Source organism: Wallemia ichthyophaga, assembly GCF_000400465.1.
Source record: "Wallemia ichthyophaga EXF-994 unplaced genomic scaffold scaffold14, whole genome shotgun sequence".
NCBI lineage: Eukaryota > Fungi > Basidiomycota > Wallemiomycetes > Wallemiales > Wallemiaceae > Wallemia > Wallemia ichthyophaga.
In genome coordinates this window covers 266870-280604 of record NW_008806287.1, presented here as the reverse complement: position 1 = coordinate 280604, position 13735 = coordinate 266870, and the positions used below count along the sequence as shown (strand labels likewise).

Sequence of the window (13735 nt, the reverse complement as noted above, 5' to 3'; positions counted from 1 at the left end):
GCCTCTAGATACGTGCAAGTGAAATTGAAGTTATCGCAATTTGAACACTTTTCATTATTCTCGGCTTTGATTGGTCCATCACACTTAATCTTCTTTCTCCTGCAGATATCACATGCTCGAGTTATTTTACGCTTTTTTATATCATTCATCTCGCTCATCTCGCTCATCTCTTTCGTGGTGGTTAACAATCAAGAGATGAGATTTAGCGTACCAGATGAGAGATATAGGAATGGATATGGTTTAAGTGATAGCGATGATAGTGATGGTAACAGTGATGACGACATGAATAATATCAAACCAATTAAATCAATTCTCAAATCACCAACTTCAAATTCATTAGTAAAATCCGATTCAAACCATTTAAACAGTGAATTTGGTAGATTTGATGAGGTGGAAGTCTTTGATAATATCCACAACCATCCAATTAATTTTAGTAATTTAAGTAACTCGTTTTCTCATTCGATTGGCCAACTAGGTTCATCCAACGATGAAGACAAGGATATTGACCATATTCAACGAACAATATCTCAATTACAATTAAAATCTAAACAAGATTCTATTGACCTCGAAAAAGCATTTAATCAGCGCAATAAACAGCTTTGGTTGTCCATTGAAACTTCCATTGATTTTGCTCAAAAGGAGTCTGATATCCAGGCACAGAGGGAGGCTGAGGAGAATAGACTCAAATCTGAGGAGAAGAAACGTGTTGATCAAGTAGCTCATGATAAAGACCAACAGCGTAAACAAGAGCAACAGCAAGAACAACAACAACAACAATTACACCTTCAACAACACCAGCAACACCTCAAACACCTCCAATCTCAATCACAATCTCTCAAGTTTACCCAAAACAAGGCTAGAGATGATTATCTACACTACTACAACCTCATCATCCACATTAAACACGTTGTTCTCCCTCAAGTCTCCCAAAACCCTGCCATTAAGAAGGCTTGCTCTGCTTCCAAACGCAAAATAACACCAAAAATTGGTCAACTAACTAACTCTATTACTCAAACCACGCGCATCGTAAGTACTTACTCTTCCCCTTCACCACCCTAACTCTCCCCTCAAAGACAAATGAAATCAATGACACCCTTAACGAACCTAAACTACTCCACGGCGAGTCTTCGCCCGCTTACACATGGCTTCTTAACCATCTCTCCAAATGTCTTCTCCGTCAAGCCGAGACTGAAGTGAGTGCGAAATCGTCCACTGCTTTCCCACTCGCCCGACTTGTCATGTCTCTCTCGCTCAATGAACACCCTCGTCTTGCTGAAATTCTAATGGGACGCATGGTAAAGAAGGCATGCTGGACAATCCCCTACTACCCCACCAAATCCGATGGAGAGAATGAAGAAGCGTATAAACGACGTGTAGGACGCAAAAACGCCTCTGAAACCACCGTGCAATACAACGACCGCATGAGCGGTATACTCGCTCTATACTTTGCTATTCTGCAAACGCGCGTCAGTACAGATAACCTTGTTTTGTCGGGTGATCAGGCAAGAAATGCAACACAGGATGACCTCGTCAGTCGCATTCCTCCCCAATTCCGTTTCGGAATGTGCTGGACTTGGCTCGCTCACGCACTCCGCCCTCCCTTGCCCACCCTCGCCACTATCCCGCAACTCCTTGCCACCTTCTTCGAAATCCTTGGTCAGCCTTGGCAAATTGCTTTTGGGGAGCAGGCGAGGAAGGTGCTCCGGCTTCTTAAGACGGTCATTGATGACGATAACGCCTGGGCTAGCAACAGCGAAGCTAATCTCACTCGTATTAGACTCCTCCTCGATAAATGGTCCTCGGGATTGCCGTTGAGTGGAGTGGAGGGGAGGTCGTGGGAGAATTAGCACTTTAACTTTAGGAAACTTAGACGCCTGTACACTTGCACACACACATATATATATATAATACATGTACATTACCATACCTATATAACGAAAGAATGAGAAGGATTTACCATGCAGCCGACGTTTTACGTCATGGTCACATCGTCAGCAGGACTACCTGCGACCACCGCGCATCTCCGGTAAATTCGTGGTTCGGTTGAGTATTGAGTATTTAATCCGCTTGCTGTGCAGCGACCAATACAGTCCCAAAGATGGCATCCCAGCGTCAGTTCCCAAAGTACAATGCCAACGCGCTTAGCGAAATCTGCTCCAGCTCGAGCATTAGCAAGAGTGAAGTGCCTCGAGCACGTGACGTCATCAAGTCTGTGCCCATCTACTACAAGGAGGATATCCCGCTCGTAGATGCTTCAGAGATAATGAACGAGTGGCACACCATCCTCAAGGACGGCCCTGGGGTGTTCGTGGTGAAGAACTTGTCCGACAACCTCGACACGCTGGACAGAGCACAGGTTGCAGCGAACACCATCATCGATAGAGAGAAACTTGAATATCCTGCCAGAGGTGACCATTTCGCTGCAGGCGGTAAGAATGAGAGAATCTGGAACTTTTTTCAGAAACATGCACACCAAGATCCAGAGGGCTTTGTCGATTACTACAGTAACCCAGTCTTGTATGTATTGCGCTTTACACACCCACGCTCACATCATCTCGCAGAAATCTCATTTGCGAGGCTTGGCTCGGCCCCGCATACGCGTTGACGTCACAGGTAAGTTGGTGCAATGTGTATAGATAGACAAACAGGTGCAAGACTCACGCGACTTATAGCTCAACATAGTCTTGCCTTCGTAAGTCGTAAGACCGCAAGTTATGCCAATTACATGGACAGCTAACAGCTAACACAACACAACCAGTGGTGCTGCACAAGAGCCTCACAGAGATTTTCCCTTGGGATTCCAGAGCAGCGAGCAAACAGCGCGATACCCAGCCATCACGCAGATTGCTACACAGCTGCTCACACTGCAAGGTGCCATAGCGCATTGCGACATGCCACTCGAGAGTGGACCGACACTCTTGCTGCCATTCAGTCAGAAGTACGACGCGGGATATAGCCACTATCGCAACAAAGAGCTCGTCGAATACTTCAAAGCACACGCAATCGCCATCCCTATGTCGAAAGGTGATTCAATTTTCTTTAATCCAGGTCTACATCATGCAGCTGGGGCGAATGTTACCTCAGGAAGTGACAGTGTGAGGCGTTCTGCCAATCTGCTTCAGATTTCAAGCGCATTCGGCAAGCCAATGGAAAGTGTTAACAGGACAGCGGTCGTTTTGAATGTGTGGGATGACCTCAAACGCATGCACGCAGAATGCGGCTTCTCATACTCCCTTGATGCTCTCATCTGCATTGCTGGTGAGGGCTACTCTCTCCCAACCAACTTGGATCTTGATCCTCCGCCCCCTCATGCTCACTGCCCTCCTTCTCACCAGGACGTTATTAGAAGGGGTCTGCGTGAAGGTTGGGATTACTATAGAGCTAAAGAGGAATTAATCAGGCGCGAAAATGTCAGACAAGCTTCAGCTTAATTTGTTTTGATGTTGTGTATATGGTTTTAATTATTGCATTTTGCTCAATGTATGCCATCTATAATACGCGCTTTACATTCCAAGACAGTGCTAATGTGCTACATTGCTACGTCTTGTAGTCGATCAACTTAAAGAATACTGCCCACTTGTTGCAGTTATCGATCAGACCATGAGTCTCTTTGACGATTAAGTCGCGACCGTCAGAACTCAGTGCAACTCTAGCAGACAATAATCAATCGGTTATATCTTTGGAAACACTTGTGTTAGTTAGATAGTAGGACAAACCTCTTTCAAGGAGTTGGTGCGGAAGTATCTGAAGTATGTGAGAGAGGCATAGCGCCGTGAAAACAATGTACCCGGGCTCGATCAAGATGACCTGTATACGTAATTAATCCGTCTCGAATCTGAGCGCTTCGAATGACGCCTTCAATGTAAAAATTTGTCGTCGTAGTAAGGCAAAGCAGGCTAGGACTAAATGCCACACACAGATGTAATTGGACTTTCCCATGCGCATTTTTAAGTGTGACAGGAATTTGCGAGTGAATGCCAAAGCACCCCGGTAGTTGACGTCGAATTGCGCCATGGCTTGGTCTAAGGAGAGCTCTTCGACACAAGCAGACAGCGCACTGCTGGGATTGTTGATTGGTGTTAAATTACCGTGCATTGCAATCACTTCCTCGACAACACGCGCTATGTCTGCCTCCGCACTCGACACGTTCAGCTGGAGAATAGAAACATTGGCAAGCTCATTCAAGTCTTAAACGCTTACAAGTTTTCGAGCTGTGGCGATTACCACGTGAATTTACTCGTTTAGTTGGTTAGCTAGCTCTCTGCTAAACCAAAGAGGTGCCTGTTGTGAAAAAAAAAAACATGGAAGCGTCATGGCAGTTGGTTTGTAGATGACTATCACAATCAATTGAATTAATATGATAGAGAGGTGTATAATGAGTGCGAATTCTTCAAATTTTTACCGTCGAATGTATGTCTTCCAGCGAACATATGATATCAACCAAATAACAATGACAGCTAATGCATAAGAGATTGAAAGGCATCTGAAATAAAATAAAGAGTGATATTAGACATTTTGAGCTGTGTAAAAACAAGTTGAGGTCCAAATTTAGGCTTAATTATGAGATATTAATGTATTGATAATTTGATTAGCTAAGTGATATATACTGTGATTTAAGTTGATGCTTACACACCAGACAATCTCCTGACTGCCAGGTACAGTTTGTTAGGCTCACTCTAAAGCTTTCCCAGCTTCACGAGCGCTCTCGGGATCTGCTGATCTGCGTGATTCAACCACCTCTATCATTTTGTTGGTGAGCGCGAGTATGACCCCCGTTGCAGCCAATCCCACCCCGAGATAAAGTGCGCCTCTGATCCCAGACTCTGTATCTCTACCGCCGTTATTAACATTCATCTCAACGGTCGCCGCAATACCCAACGCAATTGCGATAGAGTAGTTGACGAGTGTATTAACCAGCGACCCCGCCAATCCTTGATGCTCGCGGGGAAGGTGATCCGAAATAATGATAGATGCAGCTGGAAAGCTCATATCCATCCCGAAAGGCGCTATCACGAAAGCAACAAACTGCATTGCCCAGTAAGTGAGATCGACGGGCTGGAAAGCGACGAGACAGATGGCAGTAAGGAAAGCGAAAAGCGCTCCGATCATCACCCAGCTCCCGCCCACTTTGAGGATGAGGATGGTAGACAGGGACGCGGCGAGACAACCTGTTACGCTACACGGCACAATTTGAGAGACAGTCTCCAGCGTGCCGACGTTGCGCAGATCCTGGATAAACCTGATACTATAGAAGAGCCAGATGGAGAACGTGGACCAGCCGGTGACGATACATCCGAGCATGAGGTTGTTGTGAACATTGCGGAACACCGACAGCGGCAGCAGCGGCTGGGCTACGCGACTCTCCACCCATGCAAACACGCCGAGCAGGAGTACACCGACGACAAGTAGTGCGCACACATACCCATTATTCCACGTCACAATGGCTGCCTGATTCCAAGCGAAGTTGAAGAGGATCAGTCCGGATACGGCGGTCAGCGTGCCCCAGTAGTCGAAACCGAGCCCCTTCTGCTCGCTCCTGTCACCATCTGCGGGGATAATCCACATCGCCAGACAGAACATGACCACAAGAGCGATCGCGAGGACGAAGTTCGACCAAGCCCACTCAGCCCCGTTGACAGGTGCTTTGACGGAACTCTGAGCAAAAAGACTACTCTGTGGTATGTGTGAGAGGGGTTGAATACATTAAGCCGTTTGACCCACAAATAACGCTCCAAATACAAATCCATTCGGCGCAGATGCTCCGAAAAGCGCAAACGAGATGGCCTTCTTCACACCAGGTGGATACGTGCGCCCGATAATCCCCGCCGCGTTCGGGAGCATCAAGGCGGGAGCTATCCCCTGCAATGCTCTGCAAACATCGAAAAAAATGATCGAGCGCGTGTATACCGTCAGCCCCGTTACCATCGACCAGATAGAGTACCACAAGAAACCGATGCAGAGAATTTTCTTGTTACCGAACATATCTCCTAGTCTGCCAGCGGGCAGCACAAACGTACCCACCGTCAGCGAATGCGCCGCGATAATCCACGATTGCTGTCCAGCATTGCCCTCAATGTTGAAAGTCGCGGCGATGAACTCCTTCGTGATTACCAGATAGGCACCTATTCCCACCTGCGTAAAGAGCATAGACGAGACGCATATTAATACTGCTGCCCATTCGAAGATGAAATTCACAGCATTGCTGCTGGATCTTTTCGGCGTAATCGGTTCTGACGCTCCTGTGCTGTCTTCCCTTTTATCCGTCGCCTCCTGCGGGTCCTGTGCTTGGTCGCTAGCGCCAGCGCCTTCCTTCTCGCTCACCCCCAATCCCTGGGAGTCTGTGTTTGTGTGCTGCGAATTGCGTCTCTCCGGACTCTTGTAATCGGCAGATGGCTCGTCGATGATTGTCTCTGTATCACCGGTATTGTACATACTGATAACTTCAGCAGAACCGAATGGAATTTTTTAAGTTATAAGCTAGATAGTGCCAGAGAGACGTCAAGAAAAAAATATCCGATCGTCAGATTACGAGATTACTCATTTTGTAATGGCCACTACAAATCCTCTGACAGTGACAAATTCGTACGAGAGGTGACGAAAACGGTAAGCCAGTATAAAAGATAGTATTTCCGATTTCAATGGTTTTTCATACGTGAAATCGCTCATCAAACGCAGAATTTTGAGTTGCATACATTAATAAATTAGTACAACGATGCTCGTGATTTTTGTTGTTCTTGTTTTGCATTTCATCGGTTGTTTAGTCGTTGAGTTCTAGGGCACGCATTATCGCGTACTCCATATTCTATCTAGAAGGTAAGACTTGACGCGCACCATTTCCTTGGCCAGCATTTGCGCAGGAAGGCGCTCGTCTAATTGTTGTTAGAGCAGCAAACTGCGCAGCAAGACAACCCACTTGAAATCTTGTAGTTTTCCGTCTCTTCAGTATTTGTAGAAGTAAGGTGTTGATGGCTAGATGGAATGAGCATAAAATTTTTCTAGTATATTTTCAGTCCCCGAAATAAACGCTACCACGCCCACTCACGCTTAAATACCACTGTCGCATGGCTTTGGGAGGGTCGGGTATATAGTTTGGTCCAAGTATTTGAACACCACCACCAAACTTAGACATAAAATTCGCATGTTTTTCTGCAAGCCTCTGGATCGCTTTGCAACCATCATTATAGCCAACAAAGATGATTGTAGAAGCAGCACTCCGGCTGAGGCGAGATGTGGGTTTACGTCGTGAAGATAACTCTACACTCACCTCAGAGTATTGACCCACAAATCGTCCATCATCAGATCGAGCTGTAATGGTGTTTCGTCGATCTTAGTGTCGATGTTCGGCAGAAATTCCTTTTCAAAGTCTCTGTGAACGCTGACTTCGAGACGCGCTGCATTATTCTCATGTGCCCATTTGTGTAGACTGCAACCGTTTTGGAACTGAGATTAGCGATGTGAGTAATGTTCTTAGTGTCTACCATTGCCTACCAAAATCTCTTCGAGCTGTCCCACATTACTTACACGCCCCTGCAATGATTCATTGTAAAGGTTACCACTTGAAAATCACGTTAGCTTGACAGCAAGAGATCAAACATAATCTTACATATCATGCACAAAGACAAGGATTACGTTCGACTTGAGTATGCTCGTGTCAGCCATGACCTGGCAGTCAAATGGCTCAGGCGTGAATATCGACGGCATTGAGAGCAGCTTGCAATCAGGATGACTATGCAGCATACGAGAGAAGTAGCGATCTTTGAGCAGTTCTAGGGTGGTGTCAATAGTGAGGAGTAATACTTTTGCAGCAACCCACGTCCCAATGAATACCATCTAGATGTATTCTGCTTGATATTCTGCAGCGATTGACCAAGTAATGGCATGCCACTCTTCCGCAATGATGGCCAGTAATTGGAGTGGAGAGCCAGAACCTTGAGTTAATTAGTAAATCGCTCGTCTAAAAAGTAAAAAGCCCACCTGAGACACCTTATTGACTGCGCTTGTTTCTGGTATCTGCTTCCTCAGATGTATGCTAGGCGGCTGACCAAGGAGTGTTTTGACTGTCGCAAGAGCTGATTCAGCAATAGCGTTGAGATTGTAGCCACCCTTCGTCGACCGTTAGCTTGGTGATCATGAGGAGCTCACCAACCCACTTCGAGCGACACAATCACTCTACCACCAGCCAAATTTTGCAACATCTTCGTCATTTGCGCGTACCCAGTAGGCGAGACTTCGTTCTCGCCCAGAGGATCGCCAGCCGCGGCATCGTATCCCGCCGACACTGTTCTGTATCAGCGTGGCACTATAGCTAATACACCCACCCACCGATGACCAAGTCGGGATTAAATTCAGAAGCGATTGGCATCACCACTCTATTGAATGCATCGAGATACTCCGCGTCGCCCATTCCTTTAGACGACCAGCCAATGTTGACGTTACTATGGCGAGTCAGATGGCTGCTTTTGCATTGTGCAATACAAAACCTACTAGCCCTTGGCATTCGGCCCTCCAACGCTCTTAAAGTCACCGTAGGAGCCAGGAGGAAAAAAGTTGCCGTCTTCGTGTCTGTGTATGGAGATATAGAGAACGTTGGGATCATCCCAGAATGTTCTCTGTGTGCCGTTGCCTGGGGTTTGGGTCAGGAATAATGCAATAATGAGACATTCATCGACCTACCGTGATGTACATCCCTTGGGAGCTGTCAGTAGGCCCTACGAAAGCTAGCTAAATCACCCACCAATCTAATATCAATACTTTTCTAATGGTATTGTAAGATGTGATAGCCCAGCGCGCAGCAACTGCAGCATTATTGTAAAAGCTAAAACCCATAGCGTGCTCGGGCTCTGCGTGATGACCTGGAGGTCTGACGATAGCGAAGCCGTTCTGAATGAGACCATCGAGGACAGCCTTAGTCAACTCGATGAGACTACCAGCAGCGAGTAGGGCGCAGTCTGATGTAAATGGATTAACAAATATGCTGCTCTCTTTATCGTAAACCCCTCTAAGTCCATATAAGGTGATTTCTGGGATAACTTGAGTGAACATGTTAATGGAATATGGCATATAATAACACACTCACATTGCAAAGCGTTGACATCATTGATATGTCTCTGACTGTGCACTAACATGAGCTCCTTTTTCAGTGCGCGTCTGCACCGTATAGGTTTCATCAGCTTGATGCAGCGAGCTTTAGCGAGAGTGGTGAAAATGAAAGTGATGCGTTCAGGCACTTCAGTCTGATCGTGCTCATTATCGTATTGAGTTGCATGTGCTACCATCATCGCATCATACACATACCCGGATCTCTGCTTCAATGTGAAAGGCAGACTGAGGCGCGTTTCAGGGAGTGGATTAGGTGTTGGTGTCCTTATCTGCGGGTGCTGCACAGACGGATTGGGTCGAATTGGAGTTGCATTAGGTACTAGTTGATATTGTATGGCAGGCTGCTGCTCTTGTTGATTTTGATGCTTCGATGCAGTTGCTTTCTGCTTCTTATGGTGCTTGATTGATGACGTTTTATCCTTCTGTGTTGTCTTTAAAGTGGATGGGATCGATGGTGGTGTTTCTTCGCCGTCTTCGTCGCTGATGAGATCGATCACGTCTACGGATCGAACGCCAGACGACGACGGCTGTTGCAGTGATTTCGGTCGCTTCGCAGATGGCTGTTCAGGCGCTGGAGTAGACGTGTTACTTAACCGGTGCTTCTGCGCCCGGGGTCGCGGTACGGGGCCAGGTTTAGCGTCTGTACTGACTGGAGTTGATTTACGAGATCGAACACCGCGGCCTTTCTTACTGGACGAGCTCGGCGAAGATGTTTCGTTTGACCGTGTTCTCTGCATCACTCCTCTGCACCAAACCGGCTGTTGTGATGGTGGCAGTGAGGGGACTTTGACGCGTATAATCATAAAGTGTAGCGATATGCATATTAAATATAAATTCAACGTATAAACAGAGACTGCAGTCGTTGTTATTGTTACTATGGGGAAACGTCTATGGTCTATCGTAATCCAGCACCGGCAGAACCGAGGCTGGATCTACTATCGACGCGTGTCCACCATCTCCTTCCAAACCCAAAGTATCCTACGAGCACTTCTCTGCCGAAAATTTCACCAAATCCGAGCGCGATACCGTTCACAAATGGAATGAGCAAGTTTACAGCGAGAGCGGCGAGCATAGTTCTGATTGAGGGTCTTCTAAATAATGCCAATGTAGGTGATTGGTGGGCGGTGTCGTTGAACTTCTGGACGGCGCCATTTCCATTCTGATTCTCACCTACCTCCTTCTCTTCAATCCATTCTGACTGCACCAACTCGAAATCGGAGCTCGAATTCTCCTTATCAACGAGCACAGTAGATGATTCCACCTCCTCACCAGACTCGCTCTTGAAACGCTTTGTTTCGACGTCGATCGCAGAGAATATTGGCTGCTCATGCTTTCTCTTCTTCTCGGCATCATTCACTTGCTTCGATATAGCTTGCTGCTCTTTGAAGCTATTTGCCTCTCTTTCCTTGGCGTAGTTCTCGTGAAATACCAGTGTTTCCTCAACAGAAGACTTCAACATGTCTGGCAAGCCTTCATTCTTGAGACGTGCATCGGTCTGCTCATTTCTCTCCTTGTGATGCTTCATGTCAAGCTGTCTCGTCTCCTCTACTCTCTCCAACGCTTCTGCCTTTTTCTTCTCGAGCTCGTCAGCGGCTGCCTTTGACTGCTCAACGTCTTGCGCTGACTTTGGTATTTCTTCCTTGAGGTTTTCGAATTTATTGGAAGTCTCAACAGGTGCTGTCTGTGTGCTCGATTCTATGGCCGATGCCGTGGCCGATTCTGTCGCTGTTGGTTTCTTGACTTGTGCAGGCTCGAAAGAGCTGTTAAATGAGTCCTGTAGAGTGTTGTTTAGTTCAAACATCCTCAAGATCGCAAATAAATTCTCACAGCTAATGGATCTTGTGACATTCTACAATCGTTGATCGTTGAATACAAGTCAGTCAATCACGACTTAATATCCCCAACACGTAAATGAAGAAATAAAATCAATGATTGTGCGATATATTCACATAATAAATGTTATTTACAATTTGCTATACAGTGCCTTGGTATCTTGAATACAACCTAGAAGTTATGAGAGACGTAATCAAACATGATCCTAAAGAAACAAGCAATTTTAAACGCTTACTAAACCTAGCTAGCGTTTAATTTGATCTGCTGTGGTTTTCGTTATTATGTCATCAATTAAACCCAACCAACTTACCGAATGCGTTGAAGTTCATGTCTGGCGATTGATCAGGCGTGAGAGGAAGTAAAGCAGAGTCGATACGCGCGTCATAGCTGTGCTTGCTAATTGACGATGCGGATCTGCTGAATCTGATTGATTTACCACGTTTTACTTCTGGTCCTGCATTTGTTTGAGTTAAGTCTTCCAGACCTTCCCCACCAATTTCAATCCAGCCGCTATCTGGTACATCGGTCAGTCCCAGACCGTGATTTGGTGCGTGATGCTTCATCAAGTTTGTTGATGGAAGATTGTTTGGGTCGAGCTTCGACATGACCATGAAGCAGTCCTTTTGCACGTCATTGAATGCTGCATAGATGTCAGAAGGCCCTTTCTAATTAAGCGTATTTTACCTGGGCACGAGAGCGCAACTGTCAGCTATGGAGGTTTTTAGTTATTCAGTAAGGCTTGATGCGTTAACACCCCTACCAATCGAATCAAAATCTGTATGTCAACGCTCTCTTCGTGTGCTTCGATGTGGAAGAGAATAATTTCGATGGCTTCTGTATTTGTTTCTTGTCAGTAGCCAGTTTCCTGTTTCTACCCAAGATACAACTAACTCTTTACGCAATCTGGAAAATGTAATTTGCGATTGCAACTCAGCGTCAGTCAATAGAATTAAGCACACATTCTCACCATTAAGTGCAGTTTGGTATCTACGATATAAGTTCTTGGGCTTGTCAGCTGGAAGCAACTGCCATGGCATTTTGCTAATAATCGACATAAGCATGTTGAAAGGGTTCTGCTGCTCTTTGCAGAAGTGCATCTAGGAGCAGTATTAGTTGATTTTTCAATTCCTACCGCTTACACTCCCACCTTTGGAGGCATGCGCTGAATAGCCTTTTTGCCTACACGCTCGCAGAGGTCGATAAGAGTACCCAGCTCATGATCAGAAATGAGTTTGGCTTGGGAATATGTAAATGACAAACCAATTTAACCACCTCGCCACTTACAGTAGTCGCCGCTATTATCGCACCAGCTCGGAAAAATCTGCATGTCTCAGTTAGCAAGAAAGGCAAGACGCTTCACAGCAACAAAAAAGCGCACTGCTCTGAAAAGCTCATCTTGAGATGACGCTAAAATGTTCACGTAGCGTGATCTTCCTCTGCTCTCAAGCACAGAGTGTTGTCTGGAGCGCATAATTTCGTTACGTATTTCCACAGACACGACTTCGACGTATAGATCGCTAGATGCTTTGCCGTTGTTTCTAGACGGAGTGATGTGAGTGAGAGGTGTGTGGACATAGAAGCAATGACGTACCTGTCAAGAACGACGTGAATGGCGTGGCTGTTAACACTCCAGTGTGGCAATGCCTCTCTTGGCAGCCATTGCTCGACTATTGATGGAGTGCTGTCCTAATTGGGCGTTAAATAAAATCAAACCAATAGCTGACAATAGATACCGACCCAAGGAACATTCTCCAACTTGAGCACTGGCCAGCCGCCTTCATGGAGCCTGAGATTGCCATGATTAGGATACTTGACGCGTGGCAATCCAACACTGTAAGGAGATGGCGTTGGGGACAGCGTCGCAGTCGCAGCAGTCACTACCGTTGCTGGCGGTGGTGGTGGAGATGCCAGTGCCGAGCTGATGGATGGAACCCTACTAATTGAGCTTTCAGGGCTCCAGATAGACTTGAGGGAGCTTCTTTCGCTTCTGTCTTTAGTGATGGAAGCGGCTGGGGCGCATTGGTTAAAGAAATCGTCAGAGGTATCACCAATGCCTGACAAAGCAGGCGAAGTGATAGGGCCGCCGTTGACAGACTGGAAGCGGAGAATGACACCTTTACAGAAAATGCATGTCTCCCGATTGAGTGTGAGGCTGTTAACGAGGCAAACAACACAGCAAGTGTGTTTGCATGGGTCAAACACGACACCGAGATTGGCGAGTGGCTCGCAGCAGCTCACGCAGAACAGCTGAGAACGCCGGGTACCAGTGCCCAGCGATGGTGAATGGATTTCGCTGTTATAAGTACCTTGCTCGTTTACATCCTGGATAGGGTCAAGCTCCTGCTTGTGAAACTGCAGGCGAAATTGTGATACGTCGTGGGAGACGATCTTGCGGTGATCGAGAGATGAATTCTCTTTCTCAGCCTCTTTCAGTCCATTAACGAGCGGGGAGACAGATATGGTCTTTGAACGAATGGGACGAGCTGTCGACTGGGAATCTGGGAGATGAGATGTATTAGATGACGAGAAATGGGAGATGGGAAAGATTCTCAGCACCTACCTGCGCACGCTGGAATGGCTATAGGAGATGGCGCCTGTGATTGCGCAACGTGTGAAACTTTGACGAGATGAGCACAAAAACGCGGCAGATGAGGAGATGCTTACGATCGCCGACGTCGCAGAAGCTCAGCGCAGCCTTGTTGAGGTTTCTCCTCTCGCCGAGTCTGCCGGCAGCATTTGCACCGCCGAGATTGTTGGACGGAGTCAAAATTTTCGAATGCTTTGGGAAATTTAACTTGTCCAT

General features: G+C 46.6%; 6 protein-coding genes across 6 annotated transcripts; 2 read left to right on the top strand and 4 right to left on the bottom strand.

Moving 5' to 3' along the window:
- Positions 1-195: 195 nt before the first annotated feature.
- Positions 196-1847, top strand: J056_001299 (Nucleoporin GLE1; the record flags this gene model as incomplete). Its single annotated transcript, XM_009270859.1, has 2 exons — positions 196-1026; positions 1074-1847. The coding sequence occupies 2 exons, from the start codon at positions 196-198 to the stop codon at positions 1845-1847; spliced, it is 1605 nt and encodes a 534-aa protein (XP_009269134.1).
- A 251-nt stretch (positions 1848-2098) lies between these two features.
- J056_001298 (uncharacterized protein) lies at positions 2099-3431 on the top strand (the record flags this gene model as incomplete). Its single annotated transcript, XM_009270858.1, has 4 exons — positions 2099-2517; positions 2562-2613; positions 2673-2692; positions 2759-3431. The coding sequence occupies 4 exons, from the start codon at positions 2099-2101 to the stop codon at positions 3429-3431; spliced, it is 1164 nt and encodes a 387-aa protein (XP_009269133.1).
- A 1240-nt stretch (positions 3432-4671) lies between these two features.
- J056_001297 (Drug resistance protein) lies at positions 4672-6432 on the bottom strand (the record flags this gene model as incomplete). Its single annotated transcript, XM_009270857.1, has 2 exons — positions 4672-5673; positions 5722-6432. 2 exons carry the CDS (start codon positions 6430-6432, stop codon positions 4672-4674), a joined length of 1713 nt encoding a protein of 570 aa, XP_009269132.1.
- A 351-nt stretch (positions 6433-6783) lies between these two features.
- J056_001296 (Histone deacetylase clr3) lies at positions 6784-9902 on the bottom strand (the record flags this gene model as incomplete). The annotated part of the gene is made up of 14 exons (XM_009270856.1): positions 6784-6869; positions 6914-6995; positions 7043-7217; positions 7265-7440; positions 7489-7555; positions 7604-7766; positions 7814-7928; positions 7975-8103; positions 8151-8278; positions 8323-8435; positions 8485-8623; positions 8674-8687; positions 8735-9029; positions 9077-9902. The coding sequence occupies 14 exons, from the start codon at positions 9900-9902 to the stop codon at positions 6784-6786; spliced, it is 2508 nt and encodes an 835-aa protein (XP_009269131.1).
- A 92-nt stretch (positions 9903-9994) lies between these two features.
- Positions 9995-10947, bottom strand: J056_001295 (uncharacterized protein; the record flags this gene model as incomplete). Its single annotated transcript, XM_009270855.1, has 2 exons — positions 9995-10873; positions 10927-10947. The coding sequence occupies 2 exons, from the start codon at positions 10945-10947 to the stop codon at positions 9995-9997; spliced, it is 900 nt and encodes a 299-aa protein (XP_009269130.1).
- A 229-nt stretch (positions 10948-11176) lies between these two features.
- On the bottom strand, positions 11177-13735 carry J056_001294 (uncharacterized protein; the record flags this gene model as incomplete). Its single annotated transcript, XM_009270854.1, has 13 exons — positions 11177-11196; positions 11243-11572; positions 11617-11641; positions 11693-11766; positions 11824-11835; positions 11900-12029; positions 12080-12168; positions 12217-12253; positions 12311-12470; positions 12524-12618; positions 12670-13430; positions 13493-13549; positions 13597-13735. 13 exons carry the CDS (start codon positions 13733-13735, stop codon positions 11177-11179), a joined length of 1929 nt encoding a protein of 642 aa, XP_009269129.1.